This window comes from Oryx dammah, unplaced genomic scaffold (genome assembly GCF_014754425.2).
Source record: "Oryx dammah isolate SB20612 unplaced genomic scaffold, SCBI_Odam_1.1 HiC_scaffold_28, whole genome shotgun sequence".
NCBI classification, from domain to species: Eukaryota; Metazoa; Chordata; class Mammalia; order Artiodactyla; family Bovidae; genus Oryx; species Oryx dammah.
The window spans coordinates 107,307,103-107,331,374 of NW_024070212.1; the positions used below are offsets into that span (position 1 = coordinate 107,307,103).

At 59.1% G+C, this 24,272-nt stretch overlaps 2 protein-coding genes across 4 annotated transcripts in view; both read left to right on the top strand.

Moving 5' to 3' along the window:
* STK40 (serine/threonine kinase 40) overlaps positions 1–15,609 on the top strand; it is a 37,857-nt gene extending 22,248 nt beyond the window's left edge. For all 3 annotated transcript variants that reach the window (XM_040231660.1, XM_040231659.1, XM_040231661.1), the window contains exons 5-11: positions 1,873–2,100; positions 2,908–2,960; positions 8,333–8,448; positions 10,966–11,110; positions 11,248–11,367; positions 11,824–11,908; positions 13,294–15,609. In XM_040231660.1, the coding sequence (XP_040087594.1) occupies positions 1,873–2,100; positions 2,908–2,960; positions 8,333–8,448; positions 10,966–11,110; positions 11,248–11,367; positions 11,824–11,908; positions 13,294–13,515 (969 nt within the window). In that variant the 3' untranslated portion in view covers positions 13,516–15,609. The remainder of the gene's footprint in view (positions 1–1,872; positions 2,101–2,907; positions 2,961–8,332; positions 8,449–10,965; positions 11,111–11,247; positions 11,368–11,823; positions 11,909–13,293) is intronic.
* A 6,651-nt stretch (positions 15,610–22,260) lies between these two features.
* Positions 22,261–23,998, top strand: EVA1B (eva-1 homolog B). The gene is made up of 3 exons (XM_040231694.1): positions 22,261–22,449; positions 22,871–22,968; positions 23,281–23,998. Exons 2-3 carry the CDS (start codon positions 22,902–22,904, stop codon positions 23,718–23,720), a joined length of 507 nt encoding a protein of 168 aa, XP_040087628.1. The 5' UTR covers positions 22,261–22,449; positions 22,871–22,901; the 3' UTR covers positions 23,721–23,998.
* Positions 23,999–24,272: the final 274 nt, after the last annotated feature.

Genomic DNA, 24,272 nt, shown 5'->3' on the forward strand with positions numbered 1-24,272 from the left:
AGCGGGAATGCACTCGGCTTGCAGGCTTTCTTTGAAGAGCCGCTTTTCCGAGAAAAGAGGAAAGCAGGAAGTTATTTAAAGACAAGGGCTCCTTCTAGCTATGTGGTCAGGAATCGGCCAGGCCAGGGTGGGAGGGAGGCCGATGAGGAAGGCGGGGCTGGGAACTGTGGATCTCCGTGATTGCTTTTGGTCCCAGTCCTGCTGCCTGCCTGGACATTTCAGCATCTGCAGCAAGGGTCCCTGGGCCCTGTTCTCAGTGTCCCAGGTCCCTTAGGAAAGGTACTGATTAGCAACTGGTACCCTGAAAAGAGCCTTCCCCAGGGAAGAATTGAAATTCCATCTCCAAAAATGAAATGAAGAACCAGCACTCTGAATGCTGGGGGAGTGGGCCCTGTTGATGGGCCCCGCTGAGCTTCTGCACTGCCTTCTGCACCAGACATGCTGGCCAGGCCCATGTGTGCTTGGATGGGCCTGGTGTCAGGGAAGGCACACAGGTTTTGAGGCAGGCAGTTCTGAATTCAGGTGATGTGACCTCGGGCAAGTCACTTCCCAAGCCTCAGATCCCTCGTCTGAGAGCCGTGACGACCGTGCCCACCTTGTATGGTGCTGGGAGGATGAATGAGAGGGTAGAGAGCCCTGAGCTGCCCAGCTACACACATGCTCATCACTGCTGTTATTTCAGGCAATAAAAGCTCCTTGTTGGCCTGACTTTCTGAGGTAAAATAAGTGCAAAATGCCTCCCACCCCCACACATAGACCCCACCAAGGTCTTCATTCTTAGATGTGCACTGAAAGGCGCCTCTGAAAATTTGTGTCCCTTAAACATGAAATCAGATGGGGGGTGATGGTGATTTCTTAGTATTTCATCTCTGGTAGCTTCCAGAGCTTGGCCTTGGTGTCTGTCATTTTGGGTAAGAGACCCTGAGTGGTGAGAAGCCTCTCTAGAGTCCTCTGTGTACCAGACACTGTGCTGGGCCTCTGGGGAAGATAGAATGAAAGATGTGATCTTCCCTGGAGGAGGAATGTGGAGTTCCCTCCCCAGGAGCTCCCCAGCCTGCTGTGCTGGCGTGGACGCCTCCTCAAGCTGCTGGGATAAAAGTCCTGTTGCACTGTGTTCCCTCTCCCTTGACATACCTTTTTAGCAAGGAAAGTGCATCCAGAACTACCACCCTTAGGGTTGGCAGCAGTGTCAGCTTACCAAGCCCTGGTTTATCGATACCAAGCCCAAGTGCTTACTACATAGTTGGCATGGTTGTGTTTTCTCTCTGCACCCCTGTAAGATAGAAGTTGCCAGGCCCCCTTCACAGATGAGGAACCAGGAACTTGGAGAGGTTAGCTGAACTGCCCCAGGTCCTGCAGCTAGGACAAGGTGGAGCCTGGGCCTGAAACCAGCCATCAGGGGCCAAAGCCATTATATGGCCCAGGAGTCCTGCATCCATGTGAAAGCAGTTGCCTTGAACACACAGAACTCTTAGCTCCCACCATCGTGGACATCAGAAGGAAGTGTGCATCGGTCATTGCTGGACTCCCTAGGAGAGCTAAGGGGGATGGGGGCCCTGGGGCCCTGAGGGTGCTGCCTACACATGGCGCTCAGAGGGCCGCCAGCACACTGGGCTCTAAGTGCCAAGCCTTGACCCATACGCTTTTCAGTAGGACGGGAGCCTGAAGTCTGACCCGCGCTGCTTCAGCCTGGGCCCTGGCTGGGCCTGGCACTGGTGCAGGAGCGGGGCCGTGGGATCCATGCCACCCACATGTCAGGCCTCCACTGCTCACACACATGCAGGCTGTTCCAGGCTCCAGTAGAGCCCCAGGCCCCTGGCCCTGGCCCTTCTGGGCCCACGGCCAAGCCCCGGTCTGCGCCCTTCCTCCCAGGACCGCACCTGTGAAGTGGTTGAGGACGCCGAATCCAACCGAATGGTTAAGAAGATGAAGAAGCGCATCTGCCTCGTCCTTGACTGCCTCTGCGCGCACGACTTCAGCGACAAGACCGCCGACCTCATCAACCTGCAGCATTACGTCATCAAGGAGAAGAGGCTCAGCGAGCGGGAGACTGTGGTCATCTTCTACGACGTGGTGCGCGTGGTGGAGGCCCTGCACCAGGTGAGGCCCCGCGCTGCGGCTCCCTCCTCTGCCGCGGAAAGCCGTCCTCGGCTGCCGGTGGCCGCGGCAGCTCTGTCCGCCCTCGCCCAGTGTGCTCTGCAGCTGGGACGTCCAGACAGAGAGCGACCGGATGCCACCCCTGAGGACACAGTGCCGCAGGCCTCAGCCCACGATCCTGGGGCGGTGCGGGCAGCCCAGCAGAGTCCAGCACAGTTATGTCCACCAGTTGAGAGGCTAGGGGTGAGCTACCCACCGGGGGCAGCCACAGCCTGTCTCTGAGTCTTTCCTAGGGTTGGGGGTGTCAGAAACCCCAAGGTTAGGAGAGCCTGGGCGGCCTCCGGACACACAGCTTCTGTGGGCTGAGCCTGAGATACTCGGTCATCAGAATTGTGAGAATTCACCTCTGACCCCAGATCTAGGCAGATGCTTGGGATTTGGTGGGGGGAGGGGGGTTTGCTTTTGGCTTTTTTTATGGGATGTCTGATGGAGGCAGAGAGAGGAGTGGTTTTCTCCTTTGGTGGCTGCCTTAGTGGAAGAAAGAACTGGAGTAAATACCCTAGATGGGGCCAAGACGGCCTGGGCTCACATGTTGCCCAGTTCATGCGCATGGTTGATGAGACCTTAGAATGGTCCTCATCTGTCCATGGCTTGCAAATTGAGTCCCCAACCTAAAGAGACGTGGCTTCCTCAACACATGGAGAGCCCGCCTGTCACAGGCCAGGCCCCACTCCAGCTCTGATCATCACAATGCAAGCCGCGTGCCTGTTGCTCATCACAGTGCAAACCACGCGCCTGTTGCTTTTCCAGAAGAACGTCGTGCACAGAGACCTGAAGCTGGGGAACATGGTGCTCAGTAAGAGGTGAGCATCGCTTTGCTTTCATGATGGAGCCTCCGGCTTGGGGCGGGCCACACGCTGTGTCTGCCCAGAGCCCTGCGTCCCCACGGGGAGCCTGACTCCACCCAGCCCACCACCCCCAGGAGCCCCAGGACCAGGGGTGGGATGCCTGCTTCTGTCCTCTGCCGCAGGGTAATATGGTGCTTGCTCAGTGGGTGCCCAGTAAATCACTATAAAAAATAGACCAACGGTTGACGGAATGACTGATGAGCAAAGCAAGGCTTTGTCATGGGACAGGTTCCCAGGAAACAGACTCTGAGATGTGTGTGCAGAAAGTTTCCTGGGGTGCACGCTCGGGGAGGAGGGGGCGAGATTGAGCTGAGGGAGAAGCTGAACTCTGGGCAGTCACGACAGGGCCTCAGCCTGGAAAGCCAAGTGGCCCTTCAGATGTTCCGCATCAAGTCAAGGGGCGCATGGCCCTGTACCCCGGCTGTGACCTGCCACTGAATTGCAGGCTGTGCCCAGGGGCGTAGCTTAGGGCAGGGCAGCTTCCTTTGGCTGAGAGGGCTTCCTGGAAAAGGATGACTTTCCCAGCAGCAGGGAGAGAGCACCTTCCTACGGGAGGGGATCTGGGCGGCCTGCCCCAGCATCCTCGCTGAGCCAGTGGCAGAGGGACATCACGTGAGGCCCCGCCCCGGGCTCTCATCCCACTCAGGCAGAGGGTCTGGGCCCCTTCCAAGTGACCTGGGGCAGCGGTCCCCCTGCCTCTTTGGCACCAAGACTAGGTCGTGAAAGATACTTTTTTCCACAGACACGCATAGGGGGTGACTTCAGTTCCACCCATCACTCACCTCCTGCTTCCTAATGGGTCACTAACCACCACTGGTCCAGGGGTTGGGAACCCCTGATCTGGGGCAGTGGTAGAGGACACACCAGCCATGCAGGGGCCCAGGTCTGGCGGGCGGAGCTCACACCCTGCGTGTCACCATGATCCTCGAAACGCGGTTACCTGATCTCCCTGAGCCTCTCACTTTCACCTCTCTCAGTCCCGGTGTTAAAATGGGTCAGAGAGCTTACAGATGGTGGGCCACACACCCCTCGTGGCAGAAGTGGTATGGTGGGGGGATTTGTCCAGAATGTCATTGCCTGTCCCGTAGCAGCTTGGACCCACTGTCCCTGTGAAGTGGCCAAAGCCGCAGTGGTCACAGGACAAGGAGCTCTGGGGAGGGGCCTGGGGCACCAGACCTGGCAGTGCCAGCCCCAGGTGCCCCTCCGAGCACAGCCTGTCTCCAGCCCCACCCGGCGCTGGCTTCGCAGACAGCCTTCCTGGAGCTCACTGCCTGGTGGGGCTGACCCGGGAGCAGGTGTCACTGTTTTGAGGCCAGTGTGCAGAGTACAGAGGGGCCGAGACTCTGGCTGTCCCAGTCAGTTCCTGAAGGACAAGCAGAGGTATGCCAGCCTGAGACAACAGTGGTGAAAACCTGGTCCCGGGAACTGTGCAGGAACGAGGGAAGCTGGGAGCTCTAGCGCTAAGTGAGCCCTTGAGCGGCCGAGAGAGGGTTAGAAACCCGGGAGGAGCGGCCCCGGGGGCCACACCCAGCTCCCAGCACAGCACTGCCTCTGGATTACCCTCGAGGCCCTGAGCACGCGTCCCTGTGATTATGCACCCAGTCCGTTAGTTGTGTATCGAGAAGCTTCCGTGGAACCAGGCACTTTGAGTTTCTGCATCCTTGTCTGTGGAAGCAGAGATGGTTACGCTTCCCTGCAGACACTGGGCTTCCCAGGTGGGCTGCTGCTGCTGCTAAGTCGCTTCAGTCGTGTCCGACTCTGTGTGACCCCATAGACGGCAGCCACCAGGCTCCCCCGTCCCTGGGATTCTCCAGGCAAGAACACTGGAGTGGGCTGCCATTGCCTTCTCCCCCAGGTGGCTAGTGGTAAAGAACCCACCTGCCAATGCAGGAGACATGAGAGACACGGGTTTGATCCCCTGGGTTGGGAAGATTCCCCTGGAGAAGGGCATGGCAACTCATTTCGGTATTCTTGTCTGGAGAACTCCATGGACAGAGGAGCCTGGTGGGCTATAATCCAAGGGGTTGCAAAGAGTCAGACATGATGGAAGCAACTTTAGCATGCATGCATGCAGATACTTGCTCCAGACATGGGACTACCTACAGGGTTTGGCCCCACATAAGCGTGCCTGATGCGAGCCAGCCAGGCTGCAGGCCTGACGCGCTCTCCCTCTGGAGATGAGGCCCACTATGTGGAGAGTGGCCGGCAAGGATGTCCTGCGGAGCCCCGGCCCCAGCTAGGTGGTGCATGAGGAGAGGCGGTAGCAGAGAGCGCAGACCATCCCAGCCCTGGGAGTACGTTGTCCTCATGTTGGGGGACTGGGTCCTGGCCTGCTGAGGGACGCTGGGTGCTTTTGGGCGCGTACCATCAGGGCCTTCTGTGGTGCTAACCAGACCAGCACTGCACGCCTCTTTGTCTCCACTGGTGGTTCAGCTACCAGCTCCCGTTTTTCCCGGGCCTCTAGGTTCTGAGAATGCAGTCGGAAGGTCACACCTGTCTTGAGTAATGCCAGCGTAGCTGTAGCAGCTCTTTCCTGAGTGTGTGTGCATGTCTGTGTGTGTGTATCACGTGCGTGCGTGCACACCCATCGGTGTGTTTTCTTGGGACTGCAGAGCACCCACACCTCATCAGACCCTGGTTCTTGGCAGCACATTCTCTAATCCGATAATCCCTTTGCTGCGTCTTGGGCAGACAGATTCTGGCCGGCTCTTACTTGAGTCATGGGTGCCAGGAAGGCATGGGAGGTGCTGCGGAGACCTGTGCCGACCGCCCAGCTCCTACTCCCAAGTGTCAGCGGGCACACCCATCCCTGCTTGGGGCCTTGCTCTCATCCTCGAGAGTCAGGGGTGGGCCTGGAAGAGGTCCAGCCCCTTCTGCCCATCAGGCCAGGCCCTAACTCCAGCTGGAGAGGCAGCAGACAAGCTGGAAGCACGCAGCACATCGGAGCACTCCCAGGGGAGGAAACAGGAGAAGGGTTTGCAGGGCAACTGCGACAGCAAGCTCCCCGGCTACGGATGAAGGGCAAGGGTTACAGTCCCCTCTGGGGTTACGTGAGGTTCACCATGCGCTCTTTCTCCATCCTCCTTTCCGCGTGGATGCATTTGCACACCCACTTTCCTAGAAAATGAGACACACTGTGGTAGCCCAAAGGTCCATAGCTGAAGGGTGACTCACTGAGTAGGCCCTGCTGACGCCGAGTCCCCTCCCTGCACCCCTGCCACCCTCGACCCTCCTGCCAGGACCAGCCTGGGGGGTCCGGGCTCCCCGGGATCAGTGCTTCGCCGACAAAAGTGATGGTGGCAGAGCAGAGAGCAGGGCCAGGCGTCGGGGGAGGGCTGGAGCAAACTGTGCGGCTTCCTGTGGGAGAGGCTCCAGCTCAGCCCTGCCGGCCCGCCCCGCAGATGCTCGGCCGAACTTTCCTCGAGCCCAGCGCTCGGAAGGCTGCCCACAGAGCAGAGCAGAAGGCCAAGGCAGGCAGGTGTGCCCCAGGGCCTGTCGTCGCACTGTGCCTCCTCTCACCCACCGCCTCCTCACAGTCTTCCCCGGGGGTCTCCAAGGGTAGCCCGCGCCAGCCGTGCCCCCCGTCTGAGGATGAAATGTACTCGCAGCTGGCCCTGGTCATCAGTCACTAGTCGTCAGGCCCTGGATCCAGCGCTTTCCCTGGGATCTTGTTAAATCCCAACACAGCCCTGGGAGCTAGGTGCTGATATTTTCCATTTTACAGATGAGAAAATTTGAGGTTTAGCAAGAAATTAAATAACATGCCCAAGACTGGAACCCAGGGATCTGACTCCCAAGCCGACCAGACTATCCCCCAAGTTGTCCTCCTCCCAGTGTCTTGGGCCTCCAGCTGCCGTGGCCAGCTCTGACCATGGAGAAAAGGCAGTGTCTGTGCTCTGTGGGGCCCTCGTGGACAAGAAGCCTTGGCAGTCCCGTATTCAGGACAGTGACGAGGGTGGGTCCAAGCGGGAGCAGTTCCACTTCTTGACTTGACCTGCGCCCGAGACCCTTCACCAACCCCCGTCTCGGGCTCTTGCCGCCCTGGGGGCCACCAGGCTGGTTTCTGTGGCATGTGCCAGGGCAGGCCGGTATGGAGAGCGAGAGTCAGCGTTTCCATTTGGAACGCCGGGGACAGAGCGGCCTTTGTTTTTGCACGAAGCCCTTGCCAGCAGAACTCCCCGAGAAAGCTGGAGGGCTCTGGGAGCCTCACGCACAAGCCCCCGGTGAAGCTTCCCTTCCTACCGTCCTCCCAGGCGTCCCTGCTCAGCCTGCTGACGCAGGAGCCAGCACGTGGCCTCGCTCACCTGTGGGTGGAGAGGCCCCTGCCTCCCCGCACCCCCACCCCACATCCCCAGGGGTGGCAGACTGCGTCCCCTCTGGGCCGGCGACTTTTGTTCTCGTTGTGACTCCCTAGAAAGGATAGGAGCCCAAAGCTCCTCTCACCACGACTCTCAGATGGGGGTCTTTGGTTTTCTAGTCAGTGCAGAGTCTCTGGTACCAGACAAAGGGTGAGTTAGCTTGGATGGATCGGAAGGGGAAGTCCGGGGCTGGGCACCATCCAGGGACCCTTTGGGCACCTGACCAGTGTCACTCAGGGTGCAGACTCGGGGGGGTCAGACAGACCTGGGTTGGATCCTGCTCCTCTGCTCACTAGCTGTGTGACCCTGGACAAGTCCCTCCCCTTCTCTGGGTGTCCTGCATCCTCTGTGCAGTGGGCAGTGAGAAAGTCTCCATCGTAGGCTGTTGTGAGGCGTGAATGCAAACAGCCCCTGTTGGGCACATAAGCCCAGATAAGGGTCTGCTCTCAGTAGGCACTAGTGTTTAGCACCGTCAGTGATAATGTGATAGTACTTAGTCCTAAGAGTGATGACCGAAGGAATCAGCCCCCGGGGGATAAGGTGGTCCTCAGGGAGGCCTCCAGGACTCTGCCGGAGTCCTCATGGGTGAGTGAGGGAGCTGAACTACACCTCCAGTCCCTCCCAACCTAGATACTATGTGAGCTTCTTTGAAGAAATCTCCATGGTTGTTCCAGGCCCTAAGCTGTAGCCCTAGGACTCAGGAAGGGCGCAGGTTCAGGGGAGCACTCTGAAGCTTCCCTGGGCAGAGTGACTCGGGTCCCTGCAGGGACAGTTCACCAGGTATCAGCCCCGGTGACTGGCCTGTGTCTGCACCCCCGATGGCACTCCCCACACAGCCCCGGGGAAGATGAGGCGGGCCAGGGGAAGAGAAGAGGATGCAGGTGTGGTTCCTCTGCCCCGGGACTAGAAGTGGGGGCAGCCGGGGGTACAGACACCGAGGTTTGTTCACTCTGCCTCCTGCCCACCTAGGACGCATCGGATAACCATCACCAACTTCTGCCTCGGGAAGCATCTCGTGAGCGAGGGGGACCTCTTGAAGGACCAGCGGGGGAGCCCTGCCTACATCAGTCCAGACGTGCTCAGCGGTATGTGCGGGGAGCCAGCAGCAGCCCCCGGGGCCTCACCCAGCCAGGCTCTGCAGCCATTGACTCAGGCAGCAGACTGTATCTGTGCCCCAGGCAAGGTGCCAGGGCTCCAGTGGCAGCCCAGACCAGTACTGCCCGTCCAGGCCCAAAACGTGGGGTCTCATGGAGGAAGACGGCAGTCAGCATGCTAATTACTCTCTGAGATTAGTGCTCGGAAGGACAGAAACGTGACTTCCGTGAGTGTGAGGAACAGGCACTCGAAGGCCTTGAGCTGTATCTTGAGGGTAATAGGAACCCACTGGGCAGAGGGCAGCACCACACATGGGAAGAGCCCCCCGAGGCCCCCGAGGCTCCACTCAGAAAGTTCAAGGGGAGACGCGTGGGGGCCACACCACGCCAGGCCCGGCAGAGGCCCTGTTGAGAAACATCATGCTTGATTTCAAGTCCCAAAGGATGCCTTTGAACAGGTCTTCACGGAGGTTACTGTGATGAGACTTGCATCTCAAAGATACCACTCCCTCTGTCTGTTTGTTCACCCATTTATTCTGCTGGTATTTACTGAGGGCTTGCCATGAAGAAGGCTTTGTTCTAGACACTTCGGATACAGCAGTGAACAGACAGACACCCTGCCTCCATAGCTGAGACAGGTAGTGGTACCCAGAACAAGTCACTTAGGTTAGCTACCACTTTCTGATCGTACCGTTGGTGCCGGATGCTGCACTGAGCCATGTGACAGGCATCCTCTGTTTAAAACCACACAGCTACCCCATGAGGTAGAATTTTTACAGATGAGAAAATTGAGGCTCGGAGAGACCAGACCTCTTGTTTACAGTCACAGCTAATAGTTCACCAGAAAACTGAGGCGTCCCCCGAGGCCAGGGCTGCCTTCTGCCCATACCTGCACTCCTGTTTCACCATAGGCTTTCTTTCCTTTCTTGCTGGTCCTTTGCCAAACTGAGGTTGCTCTGTCCTGATCGCTCCAAGGGCTCACCCCCGCTGCCATCCCTCCATCGTGAAGGTTCCAGGGTTGTCTCTGGGGCCTGTTGTCCCCAGCACTCACACGTGCCTCCCTCCTCACAGTAACAGTTGTCACCTGTCTTCCCAGGGAACAGGCTACCCTCACTTGCCACAACCATCTGCCGTCTCCTTGGAGGCCTCCCAGGCCTCTCACAGGACACTGCAGAGGGCAGTGGTGCCACCTCCCAGGCCTGGAGATCGGGCTTGGAGTCACAGTGGCCTCTGCGAGAAGGATCTGGGTGCCGGGGGTGTATCCCAGCTCCCTGAGCACCCCTGCCCCACAGCCCAGCCTGGATACACCCTGAGGCATCCGGAAGGCCTCCCTGAAGGTGCAGAGCCAGGAGGAAGCCCCAGGCCCCTTCCTCGGCCCAGAGCTATGAGGTGGGGTCTGTGGGTTGGGGGACAGGCTGCCTCTGGTGGAGTCTCCTCAGCAGCCAGCCCGGGGTGGTCTCCATATGCAGTCACTCCCACCTGCTGCCCGAGGCCTCTCTGGCTCCTCCAGGCAGATACCAGTCTTGGAGAATGAAACAAAGGAACCCCCCTGCCTCAGAAAGAGACCTGGACCGGAAGACCGGAGACCAGGCTCTGAGACTGGCGGTGTTAATTACGCAGCTGTGCGCCTTGGCCCTCAGCCCCCTCTCTGAGCTTCAGTCTCCCGCTGGGTTAAAAGCTGAAAGCAGTCCTGCCTCCCCCCATTGTTAAGAGGACGAAGTGAGGTGACTCAAGTGGGTTCTGATCTCAAGTCTGCCTTTCACTGATTCTGTGTGCTAAGCACAGACCTCGGCACCAGGCATGACAGACGGACATGGCCTTGCCCCCACAGTTCATGGTCTGGTTAATACCTGTGTGACCTTGGGAATGGTAACTGACCTCTCTGGGCCTCTATTTTCTCATCTCTGGAATCAGGATGATAATAGCCCCTACTTCCTTAGGTCCCAATGGGATTAACTAAGCCCTTAACCTAGTGTGTGGCTCAATGAACCACAGCCGGCATTGTCATTATCAAAACAAAAGCTCGAAGTTCAGTGTTCCCTCAAAAGTCAGCACTCAGGGAGAAATTGCCTGATGGTTAGAGCTCCTGGGAGAGCTCATCTGTTGACGGGGCTGGACCAGCGCCCGGGAACCCAGGCAGAGCAGGGCAGAGCTGGTGCTCTGGTGAGGTGGCATGAGGCCTGCCCCAGGGGTGGGCTGCACAATGCCAGGTGAGACCCCTTCTCCTCGTGGAGCATGCGAGGCGGGGCATCCCCCTGTGAAGCTGGGTCTCCAGAGCACGAGCAGGAACCAGCCTGAGGAGTAAAGGAGGAAGGCGCCCTGCTGAAGCTGAGGGGCAGGGCCAGTATGCTTGCTCTAGGAGGAAGCACAGGAGGGTGACTGGAAGTGAGGGTGCCCGGGTGGAGGGGGGTCCCCTGGGTAGGACTCCCAGGAGTGCCAGGGAAGGGTGTGCAGGGCCGTTCTTCCCCAGCCGTGGGCTGAGCACGCGTGTGTCTGTGCACCCTGCAGGCCGGCCGTACCGGGGCAAGCCCAGCGACATGTGGGCCCTGGGCGTGGTGCTGTTCACCATGCTCTACGGCCAGTTCCCCTTCTACGACAGCATCCCACAGGAGCTCTTCCGCAAGATCAAGGCCGCGGAGTACACCATCCCCGAGTGAGTTCCCCCTCCCTGGGCGCTGGCCCATCAGGCTCGAGGGGCAGAAACAGCACGGGGAGGCTTGGGGTCCTGGGCTGAGACCTGGCACCAGCACACCCCGCCTGAGTGCCCGCTGCCCCTCTCTCCTGCATCAGGGACGGACGGGTTTCTGAGAACACAGTGTGTCTCATCCGGAAACTGCTCGTCCTCGACCCTCAGCAGCGCCTGGCCGCCGCCGACGTCCTGGAGGCCCTCAGTTCCATCATCGCGTCGTGGTACGTCGGCCAGGCCAGAGCTGAGTCCTGCCCACCCGTGGGCACTGCCCTGCCTCCCCAGAGAGGTTGCCTGAGGTTGGGCCTGTCTGTCCACCAGGCAGAGTCAGGTCTCCAGATGGTCCTGATGGGCAGGGTTGGAGGACGCAGGCAGAACTCAGGGTTGAGCATCTCCCACATGCCAGTCAATGCCAGCTCTAGGATGGGCCTTATCTCCCTGAGTTCTCACCACAGCCTGCAAGATAGAAGTTGCCCTCACTTACTGGGCGAGAAAGCTGAGGCTCGGAGCAGCAGAGGCAGTGGTGTCAGGAAGGGGCTCTGGGTGCTCAGCCCAGGTCTGCTGACTCCAGCCAAGTCTCAGAGCAGTGGGGACTGGCCCTGCTGGGCTCCTGCAGCCAGGCCATGGGGAGAAGGGCCGGGCTGCCTGGAGCCAGCCTCGCTCATCTGCCTTCCTTGCAGGCAGTCCCTGTCTTCTCTGAGCGGGCCTCTGCAGGTGGTTCCTGACATCGACGACCAAATGAGCAACGCAGACAGCTCCCAGGAGGTGAGTTGGGGACGGCAGCCAGGCTGTTTGGCCGAGTCCTGAGGCACCAGCCCTCCAGGCAGGGCAGGCTGGGCAGGGCAGAGGTGGCAGCTCCTGGCAGGGCGCCGGGCCTCCTTGGCCTCTCCCCAGCCCGTGGAGCTGGAACGGGAGCCTCAAGTTCCTCGGCCTGAGCCGCCCGGGGCCTGCCTCGTGTCTGGCTCAGTTGGCAGTTCTGTGGCCTGAGAGAGGGGCAGTGGGGCAGCCGAGGTGGAGGCCCCGGGGCAGGGTGGCCTCACAGTGGCCCAGCCTGGCCCTCCCTCAGCTTCCTCTTCCTGCACAGGCCCTGGCTCTGCCACACGCTGGCCGTCTATATGGCCGCACTTGTCTGCCCCTCTGACTCACAAGGTTCTCTCTCGCCCTTCCTGCTTTTCGTTTTTCAGATGATTCATTTTCTCCCCATTTTCTCTCCTCCCGTCCCTTGCACTGGAGAAAGTGCTGAGCCGGGGGCAGGGGCCGGGCCCAGGGTGCCTAGCAGCAGCCAGCGGGTGATCTTAGGGTGCCCCCTGGAGGGCAGGGCTTGCTGAGTCCTTGGGAAGGAAGCTGTAAGGACCCTCCCTCTCTGGGCCACCCTGAGTCCCCCACAGCAAGCACTGGACCGAGGGGACCAGGTGGAGCCAGCCCAGGACCACAGCAGAGGCCCCCTGTCTTCGAAGAATTTCAGAACCCTGCCCCCGGCTCCTAGGGCTGTTTAGCAGCTAAAAATAATCACCTCTAGCAAGCAGTGAGGGACCCCAGTACATCTCATTCAGTCCTCACCGCAGGCCTGTGCAGCCTGTGTTCTTATTTCACTAAAAAAGAAACAGATTCAGAGAGGGAAAGTAACCTCCCCAAAGCCACACGGCTCAGAATCACCCACAGCCTGATTCCACAGCCCTGCTCTCCACCCCTACTCCAGCACTGGGACCTTCCACTTCAGTTTGTGACTATGCGTGGCCTTCTCCAGGGACCTCAGCCTGGGGCAGGACAGGGAAACGGTTGCCCATGCACTGAGCGCCCCCGCCCCAGGCCACTCTCTTAACACTTGACCTGCACTGGTTCCTGGGGGACCTCGCGGAGGGGAGCATACTGCCCTACTGCACAGGGTGGGCACCAAGTCTTCTGAGGGAACATGACCTCTCCCACGGTCAGCGGGTTAGGGGAGGTCACAGGTCTGAGGGGCCAGCACGGCGAGGTCCAGGTTGGCTGGGGAGCTTCAGGGACGCCCCTGTTCTCGGCTACTACTAGACCGGGCCCAGGGGGGTGGTGCCTGGGGAGGGAGCCTCTTGAGGCAGGTCAGCTGACGCAGCCCCTGCTCTGCTCTCTTGCACGCTCGTCTGTCGCGCGGCCCTCCTGTCTCCGCTGTGAAGGCAAAGGTGGCCGAGGAGTGCTCCCAGTATGAGTTTGAGAACTACATGCGGCAGCAGCTGCTGCTGGCCGAGGAGAAGAGCTCCGTGCACGAGGCCCGCAGCTGGGTGCCCAAGCGGCAGTCAGGGGCGGGCGTGCCGCCCGTGCGCCGGCTGGGCCACGACGCGCAGCCCGTGAACCCCCTGGACGCGGCCATCCTGGCCCAGCGCTACCTGCGGAAATAGCAGCCTCGGGCAGGGGCACCGGCGCCCACCCACCACCTCACCCCGGCCCCGCCGCCCCGGCACAGTGCTGAACTCTCTCCTGGGCTGCGCCGGGGATGGGGCAGGGACAGCCCAGGTCACATGTGGGGTCAGCAGAGGTACCACGAAGCTACCTTTTGGAATGATTGCTTGATTGTTTGGTTTTTTTTAATCTGAGAAGCCTAGATAACTAATCTGCTTTTAATCATAACGTTTTAATCTACCTCTGTCTCTTTAACCATGCTGTCTCTGGACTGAGTGAGGAGGAGGAGGGAGCCCGCCCGACACCAACCCCCACCCCACCCCTGACCCCCAGGGGGCAGCTGCCCCCCAGTAGTCCACATAAGCTGAAAGTGCAGCTCGTTGCTGGCTCCCCACAAGAACACCCACTCCCCACTGCCCTCCCAGGCCCCTCACAGTCTGTTTTCACCCCTCCCCTTCTGACCCCAGGCCCCTCAGTCCAAGCTTTGGAAAACTCTCACCTCATCTTAAGCGGAATCAAATTTATTTATTTTTGTACTGAAACCAGCTTCTCTGCCATCTCTAGGTGGTTTGGCCCGTGGCCACTCGCTGCCCCCAGCCTGGCTGGACAGCAGGGGAGCCCGCAGCCCCCAGTGGGCCCCTTCCTCAGCCCCGGGCTCAGAAGCCCCTTCTTGCCGGCCCCCTCCATCTCCAGCCCACCAGTCCCTCCTTGTCTCCGGTGATGAGGAAGCCTAGACTGGCTTCTCTTTCTCCCAGCTCAGCTTCTCTGAGGTGCTGTACACCTGCATTAGCCCTGGTTTCCTCCTCCACCCCTCACCGTGGTACCGAGGTGACGCTGACCCGGATGGGAAGGGGTGCCCTCGGCCAGCTGTGAGCACGGCCGGCACCCCTCTGTGTTCAGAGAAGAGCAGGGACATCTCCCCCGCTGCCCCTGCCTCGTAAGAGAGGCGGTATCTCTCCCAGCAGACCACCAGTCACCAGGGTCCTTCCTGGGGGGGTGCAGGGCTCACGAGGGAGACCTGTAGGGACCGGGGGCCCCACCTGGCTTGAGAACAGCCCCGCTGCCCTTTTGAGCCGAGATTTTGAAGTGGATGCCCGTCTTGCCAGAAAACCCTGTTCTCACCAGAATGCCCCCCTGCCTGTTCTCCCGCACTGGACTTGGCCCTGCCCAGTGCCAAGCAGAGGCCCTCCCCTGACCTGCCCGCCCCCCCAGCCCCTCAGAGCAGCCGAGTGTCCCCCTCCAGGCCGCCTTGGGCCCTCGGCCCTGCCCTGCCTGCCCAGTGGGGGAGGGGACCAAGGCCTGCGTGACCTTGTTCCCTGGCGTGTGAGCTGAGCCCTCCCCAAAAGCTGACTCACTGTGAGTGACTTGGGCAAGGTCCCAAAAAAAAAAAAAAACCCAACCTCCTTGTGCCTCAGTTTCCCCATCTGGAAAAAATGGGGCCACCTCTTGCCAGCAGTAGCAGGGCCGCCCACAACCCCCTTCCTCCCCCCCAACCCTGGCACGCGGGCGCCTCGAGCCTCTGCCTCAGTGGGTCCGCGGGAGCCCGCCTGAGCCCAGCACTTGCCCCCCCCCCCCGCGCCCCGCCCCCCCCCCCCCCCCCTCCAGCCGCTGAGAGCCAAGGTCTCGTGCAGGGGTGGGGTGGGGGGGGGGGTGGGATGCCCTCTTTTCTATATTTATTTCAAAAAAGAAGTCTCCTAAAGGAGTGGAAATGCTGTCCCGCCCAGGGCTCCCAGCACCCGTGACTGTCTGTCTGTGAGGGCCTCACCCGAGCCCCTTGTCTGGCAGCCCACCCAGACCCTTCGGGCCCGCTCGCCTGGTGGTCCTTCTCCTCCTTTTCAAAGCAATATCCTCCGGGTCCGCAAAAGCCTGTCAGACAGACTGGTCCCGTCCAAGGTCAGCCCATCCGTCTGATTAATTTCTGGCAAAGCAAACAAGAGGAGGCTGGGTCTGCCCTCACTGGGTGTCACACGCTGAGAAGTCCTACTGTAAAGAAAAAAAACGGAAAAAGTCACAAAAAAGTTTGTATAAAGTCATATTTTTGTACTACATGGGGACTCTTCCTGCATGTCAGCAATAAAACTTCCTGACCTGGAGCCGCGTGGTCTGCATGTCTCTTCCCTCCTCGCCGCATCCCCTTCCCTCTCACCCAGCCAGGCAAAGCAGGACTCCTTCACTCTGGGCTCTGCAGCCAGGTGCCCTGGATGGATGCCCCACCCCCCGACTCCACCCCAGCAGCCGTTGCTCTCTCAAAGCAGGGAGGGGGCCAGAACCACTCAACGTTCTCCCAGCCTGCTTTGGTCCAGCTTCCTGCCAAGTCCCAAGGGGGACTCTGCCTGGCTTGGCTCAGCCCCGACCTGTGCAGGAAGGATGTGTCCCAGAGCAGCTGCCACCATCAGAGCATTGATCCTCTCTCACCACCAACCCCCCTAGCTGGGGTGGGGGAACCCTAGCCAGACAGACCGCCCATGTGCCCATCCAGGGCAGCTGGGGTAAGAAGGGCCAGGCCAGGCTTTTTCCTACATCACCCTCCCCTCCATAGGAAACCAACGAGGCGGGGGGGTTTGGGGAGGGGGTCCTTCCTTCCTTCACCTAAATTTAGACTATGCAAATTGAGCACTCAAGCTAGAGGCAGACTGGTCCTGTCCCCAGCATCCCCCACAGCACATAGGCAGACCCACTTGTGTTCAGGAACCTGCACAGACCCAGGTCACAAAAGGAACAGCGGTCCATGCCCCTTCCCGGGCGGATGTCCACACAGCAAGTGGCGGCGGCACCCCTCCAGGGTTCTGTGGGAAGGCCCCGATTCTCTGAAGGTTCTTCAGAGCAGGCCCCCAGGCCTCCACCTTTCCCTCCTCCCACAGCTACCCCAGCAGCCAAGCGGCCCCCATCTTCCTAGCCACTCCCGAGCTACACAAACGTTCCTTTTTCCTGATCTGTCACGCTGTCCCAGGCCAGAAGCTGCCAGCAGTCCCTGCCCACCCCGGCCACACTCAGCTCCACAAGCCATACCCCCGGGGCACTTATCTCCATCTCAGCCTCCCTCCTGCACCCCTGGCCCAATCAGCCTCTGTTCTGAGCACAGGTGTCACCTGGCCACCTACGTGCCAGGCTTGCATTCAGCACCACCCGAGCAGCAGGACTCCTTGGCTCATTGAGTCCTCGGCACCTAATACTGAGGGCCACAGCTCTCACACCAGAACTGTTGCTTCGTTGACTTAAAGTTCTCAGATCCCCCTTTACCAGTATTTTTTGTGTGAGCCCTGAAAGCAAAGCCAGGAGGAAATTACCAGAAAGGCAGGTGTGATCAAAGCCTCCTATGCTCCTGAGGGGTCAGCCAGGAACCGAGATGTTCCCACCGTGTTAGTGACTGCCTGGTCCCCAGTGTCCTCGGGGAGAGCAGCTTCAGAGAGAAGCCAGCTGGGAGCTGTACCTGGCCATGTCCACTGGGTCTTCCCTCACCCCTTCCCCTGCTTTATTTCCCATCATTGTGCTTATCACAGCCTGTTACTACAAGATATGTGTGGTTAGCGATGATATCTGTCTCCCCCACTGAAATGTTGAGCTCCATGAGAGGCAGGAGGCTTTTCCATGTGTCCATGTTGGGGTGGGGAATTGGGGGCTGGTTATCACAATGATGGGGGTGGTGGGGGATGAGAGGGTGCTGTTGGCATTTAGGGGGCTGGGGCCAGGGACTCCAGACAACCCGAGAAGGCAGGCAGATTCTACATCCTGCTCAACACGAGTGAAAAAATGTGTTTATAATTACCAGAGCCAAGAATCGAATACCATTTTATACATAAACACAGAGACTTGTGTATCCATAATATACACTAAATTTTCTGGGAGAGCAACTACTGTGTAAAGTGGAAGAAATGCGTACTTTTTTTTCAGCACTTTACCAAGAGCTCACCACCATTTCAGACTCTGACACAGTATCAGGTCTGCACCTTCAGCTGTCACCTTCCTGGCAATTAATCAGTTCACATATACACATTACCCTTTATTTCTTTTATATATATTACAGGACAAAAATATATGTATATCTGTAAACTATATTATCTATATTAATTTAATTATATAATTTGATTTAATTGTATATTACTTTTGATTTGATTATATATTGATTTTAATTAGAGGTGGGTATATTAGCCATAAATTTCATTTCCAGAGCATGAAAGAAGCAATAGAAAATATCATGGGGACTTCCCCGGTGATCCAGTTGTTAAGAATCCACCTTCCAATGCAGGGGACGCTAGTTCGATTCCTGGTCGGGGAACCAAGATCCCCCATGCTGTGGTGCAACTGAGCCCACGTGCTTGACCAGAGAGAAGCCCCCTGCACTGCAACAACGGATCCCACATGCTACAACTAAGGCCTGATGCAGCCAAAATAATAAAAAAGAAAATATCAAGAAAAGGCAGCTTTGGGTCTGACAGATGTGGAGAACCATGGCCTAGAACTGCCCTATGGAAGACTGGTAAGGAACACGGATCTGAAGTTCAAATCCAGGCCCCGTTAATTTCCATTCCTGTGACTGCACACAGGACACTTGACCTCTCTGAGCCTCACTTTCCTTATCTGTAAAATGGGAGTCACATATGTATACTGATGACTGACTCACTTTGCTATTAGTTTCACAGTAAGAAACTAACACAACATTGTAAAGTAACTATACTCCAATAAAAATGAATTTTAAAAATAGAGGTTACACTACAACCCACACAGGGTTAGTGAGAGGATCTGAAGGGTTGAGACAAGCACAGTGCTTAGCAGGGCGCCAGATACCTAAAAGATACTCAGTATCCCTAACTGTGATGACTCACATCCCAGACCTGCACAGTTCCTCTTCCCAGCAGCTGTCCCGGCTGCTGAGGGGGCATTCAGAGGGCTAGACAGGTCTTAGGAGGCCTTAAGTGAGTCCCTTTCTTCCCGCCACCTGAGAGCTAGGCAGACTTTAAAGCCCCAGTGGGGTGAGGCCCTGGTGTCAGGAGCAGAGTAGCCAGGCTCGTCCCCACCTGGGCCCCTGGGGAAGGGGGCAGAGTCAGGCTTTGCCTTGGGCCCTGAATATGCCAGGCTTCCCAAGGGCCCTCCCAGAGGCTCTGAATCTCTCAGCCTTCTGATCACCCCTTCAGTTCAGTTCAGTTGCTCAGTCATGTCCGACCCTTTGCCACCGCATGGCTGCAACACGCCAGGCCTCCCTGTCCATCACCAACTCCTGGAGCGTGCTCCAGCTCATGTCCATCGAGTCAGTGATGCCATCCAACCATCTCACCCTCTCTCGTCCCCTTCTCCCACTTTCAATCTTTCCCAGCATCAGTGTCTTTTCAAATGAGTCAGTTCTTCACATCAGGTGGCCAAAGTACTGGAGCTTCAGTTTCAGCATCAGTCCTTCCAATGAATATTCAGGACTGATTTCCTTCAAGATGGACTGGTTGGATCTCCTTGCAGTCCAAGGGACTCTCAAGAGTCTTCTCCAACACCAGAGTTCAAAAGCATCAGTTCTTCAGCACTCAGCTTTCTTTATAGTCCAACTTTCACATCCATACATGACTACTGGAAAAACCGTAGCTTTGAATAGATGGACTTTTGTTGGCAAAGTAATGACCACCCCTTAATACCTGTTTTTCCTGTGCTTCATCTTAGGAACACTCTGTGCCTCCCAAGGTGACAAATGTTTAGTCTCACAGGCAGACAGGACAGAAAGGCAGCTATCAAGCAGGCAGGTGGGCAGGCAGCAGGTCAGCCATAGGCTGACAGACAGGGAGGAAATCAGCAGGCGCAGAAGTGGGATGCAAGCCAGGCAGGCAGGTGACAGATACGCAGAGATCCTAGCCAGCATGACCGGAAAGCAGGTGCCTGGGCAGACCTACAGACAGGCTGGCAGGTGGGCAGAGGCAGGCGGAAAAGCAGACAGGCAGGTGGCCAGGAGGGCAGGGGGATGGTGTCAGGGGACCACACGGGCCAAAGGCTTCAGGCACCTCTCCAAGGGCCTTAAGGAGCAGCCCCCAACTTCTCTGAACCTTCTCCCACCTGGCCTGGCTTGGCCACATGCCTCCCCCCCAACCCCCTGGCAGCCCTCTGGGTACCTCTCATTGAGGGACCAGCCACCATTCTCAACTCCCACTCTGTTCCAACATGGACACCTGCTCTGCCAGGGCTGAGTCACACCTGACCCACTCACACAAGTCACATGCCAACCCAAACACAGACACACCTTCGTCTGTAGGTAGCGATAGCACAGATGAGAGTCAACAGCTTAATACAAACATATCCAACATCTCATAGCCCCCACTCAGACGGGCATGCACACAGACCCACACGGAGCACAGGTGTGTGCCATACAAACCGACGCACACTCAGGTTTGGCCATACCCACACACCCGCCACACACTGATACTCCCACGGACACCAGGCATTGAACATGTCAGTGCAACCCAAGGAAACCCACAGCCAGGGGTTGGGTTCTGGCCTCACCTTTGCCCTTGCAGCCCAGTTTAACACGGCTGATCACACACTTGCCTGGCCAGATCTTCCTCCCCTCTCACGGACTGCCATCTCCTGCAGGAGACCGGAAATGCAGCATCCAGAGCTCTCTCCTCTCCTGTCCCCTGGGCGACCTCAGCCACTCCCGAGGTGTTCAATCCATCCTGTATATTGAGGACTCTCAAACACATACCCAGGCCAACCAGACTCCTCCGGGCCGCGCCTGTGTGTCTGATGGCTCCACCCAGATACTTACGGACCTCTCAAATCAACCACCTGAAATGGAACTTGAATTCCCTACATCGTGCTCCCCAACCTGAGCTTTCCTCAGGTGCTCGGACCCAGTCCAAGCAGTGGTCCTCCATTCCTGCTTCCCGCAGTGCAGAGAGCCTGCTGCCACTCCCATCAGCGTCTGAGCTTGGCTCACCTCCACCAGCCCCCCTGGTCCAAGCCCTCAGCCACTGCTGGCCTGGCTGGCTGCCAGCCAGCACACGGCTCCCCTCTTTCCATTCTTGCCCTGCAGCCCCTTTCCTACCCGGAGCCCCCCGCTCACCCCCGGGACCTCTCCGAAGTGTGTCACGGAACCATGACACTCTCTGATGGAAACTAGGGGCTCCCATCACACTTGCAATAACATCCAAGCGCCTCCACAGGCCTGCCAGCCCCTTCACAATCACCCCCTCAATCTCCCCTGTCTCCCCAGGAGCCAGGTGAGGCCAGACACTCCTACCTCGGGGGCCCTCAGCCTTTTTCCTGCCCGACACCCTCCTGCAGATCTCAGCTCAGCTGCCCCTTCTTCAGGATTCAAGCCTCTCCCCATGTCACGTGCGAGAGCTGCCCCAGGTGTTCTTACCACACCGCCCCACTCCATCGCCCTCTGAGCACTCAGCAGCACCCAGGACCATCTTCCCCACGTATCGTCTCTCCGCCTTTGTGGCAGCTCCAAGAGAGCCAAGATTTGCATCCCTGCTGTTTACTGCTGAACCCCATTACTAGGAAGTGCTAAGCAGACCAAATAGCGTTTGTTGACCAGCGGCTGAACGGACTGATACACACTCAACCCCACAAAAGTGCTCAGGCAGATACAACACAAAAATAGACACAAATATTCAAACATGGGCAGACATACCACCACACACACTCATAGAACAGACTAAACAGTCACAGAAACACCAAAAGCCCCTTTCCCTTCCCCACGGTAGTCATCCTAGTTCTTTCCCCAACCAGATCTGCCCTCTGCTTGAACCCAGACTCAGGACAGGGAGCGGGGGTCTCCAGCCTGGACAGAAAGGGGGGTCACTGGCCCCAAGGCCTCAGGCTGTGCCTTCAGCTATGTCTGCAATTTCCTCTCCCCCCTTCCTTCCCTCCTCCTCTCTAAGGCTCCTGCCAAGAAGGCCTCCCCCTCACCCCAGGCCCAGCACAGGAAGGGGGGCCCGAAAGGGGGGGTCTGGGAGTCTGAGCAGGAAGAAGACCTGGCCACATGCTGATCACACATATTGCAGGCACAAGCCCTGAGCCTGGGTGGAAATGCACGCACATGCACCAGCAGGTTTAGCCCAGAGCCAAACACACCTCTGCCCTGTGCTCTGGTGGCAGAAGGGCACAGGGGCCAGCAGAAGCCCTGGGCTGGGCTCTGCAAGGCTGGCCTGGGTCTGGCTTGAAGCCATAGTCCAACATTCATTAACCCTGCATGACCAGAGCTGGGCCAGCTGGACACACTCGCGGCGGGGGGCTCTGAGAGGAGGGGTGGAGAGCCCCAGCCCGGGACACTGTGGCAGAGCGTCTGGGAGAGGTCTGGCATCTGAACTGGGGAAAGGGGCAGTCTCCCCTGAGTGAGGGGGCCTCCGGGGAGGAAGAGCAAGGTTTAGGGAAGGGGTTAAGAGCCCGGGGTCAGAGAACTGTGGGTTCAAATCCTGACCGTTGGGGTAAAGCTATTCAGTCTCTCCATGACTCAGCTGACTTAGCCCTCAAGCGGGGATAATGGTCCCCACGTTACAGGGTTAGGATTAAATAAAAAAAAATATTGTAAAGGATTTAGCCCATTGCCTCGGCAGAACCCCATCCTCATTATTGCTATTAGCAGCCTGGGGGCGGGTCCCTGCAACCCGCCTCCCCAGCGGTTTCCTGTGGGGGAGCAGACGGCCCCTCAGGCCGCCCCCCTCACTTCACCCTCCTCTCCCCTTCCTCTCCCGGCCCTTTTCCTCCCCGCCTCCCCCGCCCCGCCCCGCCCCGTCCCGTCCCGTCCCGTCCCTCCTCTTTCCTCGGAGAAAACTTTCCGCCGGCCGATCCATCAGCCCGAGTCCGGCCCGCGCTGCTGCGGCCTGGGAGCCGAGCCGGGCGGACAGGCGGGCGGGCGGCCAGGACCGGACGGGGCGGGAGCGGCCGGGCCCCGGGTGTCTGCGGCCGCCGGACGCGCCGGGGCCGGGCAGCAGGGAAGCGGGGCGTTGACGGTGAGTGAGCCCCGGCCTCCGGGCCGGGGGATCCCCACGGGGCGGGCGGGATGGAAGAGGGAGGCGGCTCTCCTTCCCGGAGCCCGCCCAGGGAGTGGGAAGGCGCCCGCGTCTCCCTCCTCCATCGCGCTTCGCAGACGGCGAAAGCAGGCTTCTTTTGGGGACCCCACTAGGGGGCGGAGCCTCCTGCGGCTCACTCCCCGGTCCCTCAGCTTGTTGGGGCGTCGGCGCCCGGGGGAAGGACACCCCCCACCCCCACCCAGCCAGGGCCCAAGTCTGCAAGGAAGTTAAGGAAGCCACTCTCTCCAGGGTGGAACCTGGCTGCGGCTGCCCTTCCAGGGAGCGGAGCTGCCCCGAGGAGGAAGCGGGGACAGGGTCGGCTCTAGAGAGGGCGAAGGATCTGACCTTGCTGACCTCGCAGGCTGACAGGGCAGCTGCGCCCCCAGAGAAGCATGGATGCCCCTCGAAGGGACATGGAGTTGCTCAGCAACAGCCTGGCGGCCTACGCGCACATCCGCGGTGAGGGCAGACCCCGGGACACGGACCCCTCCCCGCCCCATCAGGCCCCCCTCCACCCCTTCCTTCCCCTCCTCCCCGCCACTGACTATTAACCCCCACCCCCACTCCCCCCCACCCCCCCGGCTTAGCCAGTTACCTATTCCCATCCACTGCTATCCTCACTCCCCCGACTGCCCAATGGCGGCTACTAAGGTCCTTCAAATAGGGGGTGCTGTCTTTGCCCCCTCCCAACTTAGAACCTGGAGTCTTTTCAAGATGGGATGACCCCTGCGCATCAGGCCCCCTCCATGACTTCTGCCCTCTGACCCCCAGCTAACCCTGAGAGCTTTGGCCTCTACTTCGTGCTGGGCGTCTGCTTTGGGCTGCTCCTCACCCTGTGCCTGCTAGTCATCAGCATCTCCTGTGCACCCCGCCCGCGGCCCCGCGGCCCCGCCCCGCGCCGGGACCCCCGCAGCAGCACCCTGGAGGCCGAGGAGGACGAGGAGGACGACGACGACGAGGAGGACACGGTGACGCGGCTGGGCCCCGACGACACGCTGCCGGGCCCTGAGCTGTCCGCGGAGCCCGACGGGCCCCTGAGCGTCAACGTCTTCACTTCCGCGGAGGAGCTGGAGCGGGCACAGCGGCTGGAGGAACGGGAACGGATTCTGCGAGAGATCTGGCGCACCGGACAGCCGGACCTGCTGGGCACCGGCACGCTGGGGCCCAGCCCCACGGGCACGGGCACCCTGGGCCGCATGCACTATTACTGACCGGCCCACTTGCGCTGCAAGGTGCTCAGCGTCCAGGACATGCGTAGGGGCTCGGAGCTGCCCCAGGACCTTTGGACTGCCCCTGCCCACGGTGCTATGGAGGCCCCGCCCCCACGGCTCCCCTGGTGCTATCGGGCCTGGATTCTGGCCCTCTGGGAGACATCCTTCTCTAGTCCAGCCAGAAGGCCCTGGGGGTAGGGTAGGACGCAGGGTCCCCATCCCCTCTCTGGGGGACGGTTAAGAGGTGACGTGACCAATGAAAGCTGCATTCTCAGTGACTCAGTCTCCCTCTGCTTCTAATAACGCCCAGGCTCTTGCCATGTCGGGGGACCTAGGGTTAAGATCCCTCTACCAGGCAGCCCACCTCCTTCCACCCAACTCACACCTCGGCACACATATTTGCATTCAGTTCACACATGGCAAAAACACACGCCTGCTGCACCCACAGACACACGCACACAAATCAACCGCATTCCTTAAAGTGCATTCCTTACCCGGAAACGCCTGGGTACAGGTTGCCCCTGTCTCTACAAATGCCCTGGGTTTATGCAT

Bases quoted from the DNA above. Each gene is read 5' to 3' on its own strand.
- EVA1B (XM_040231694.1), top strand. From the start codon at position 22,902: ATGGATGCCCCTCGAAGGGACATGGAGTTGCTCAGCAACAGCCTGGCG. The intron at 22,969-23,280 runs GTGAGGGCAGAC...TCTGACCCCCAG, and splicing joins GGCCTACGCGCACATCCGCG to CTAACCCTGAGAGCTTTGGC.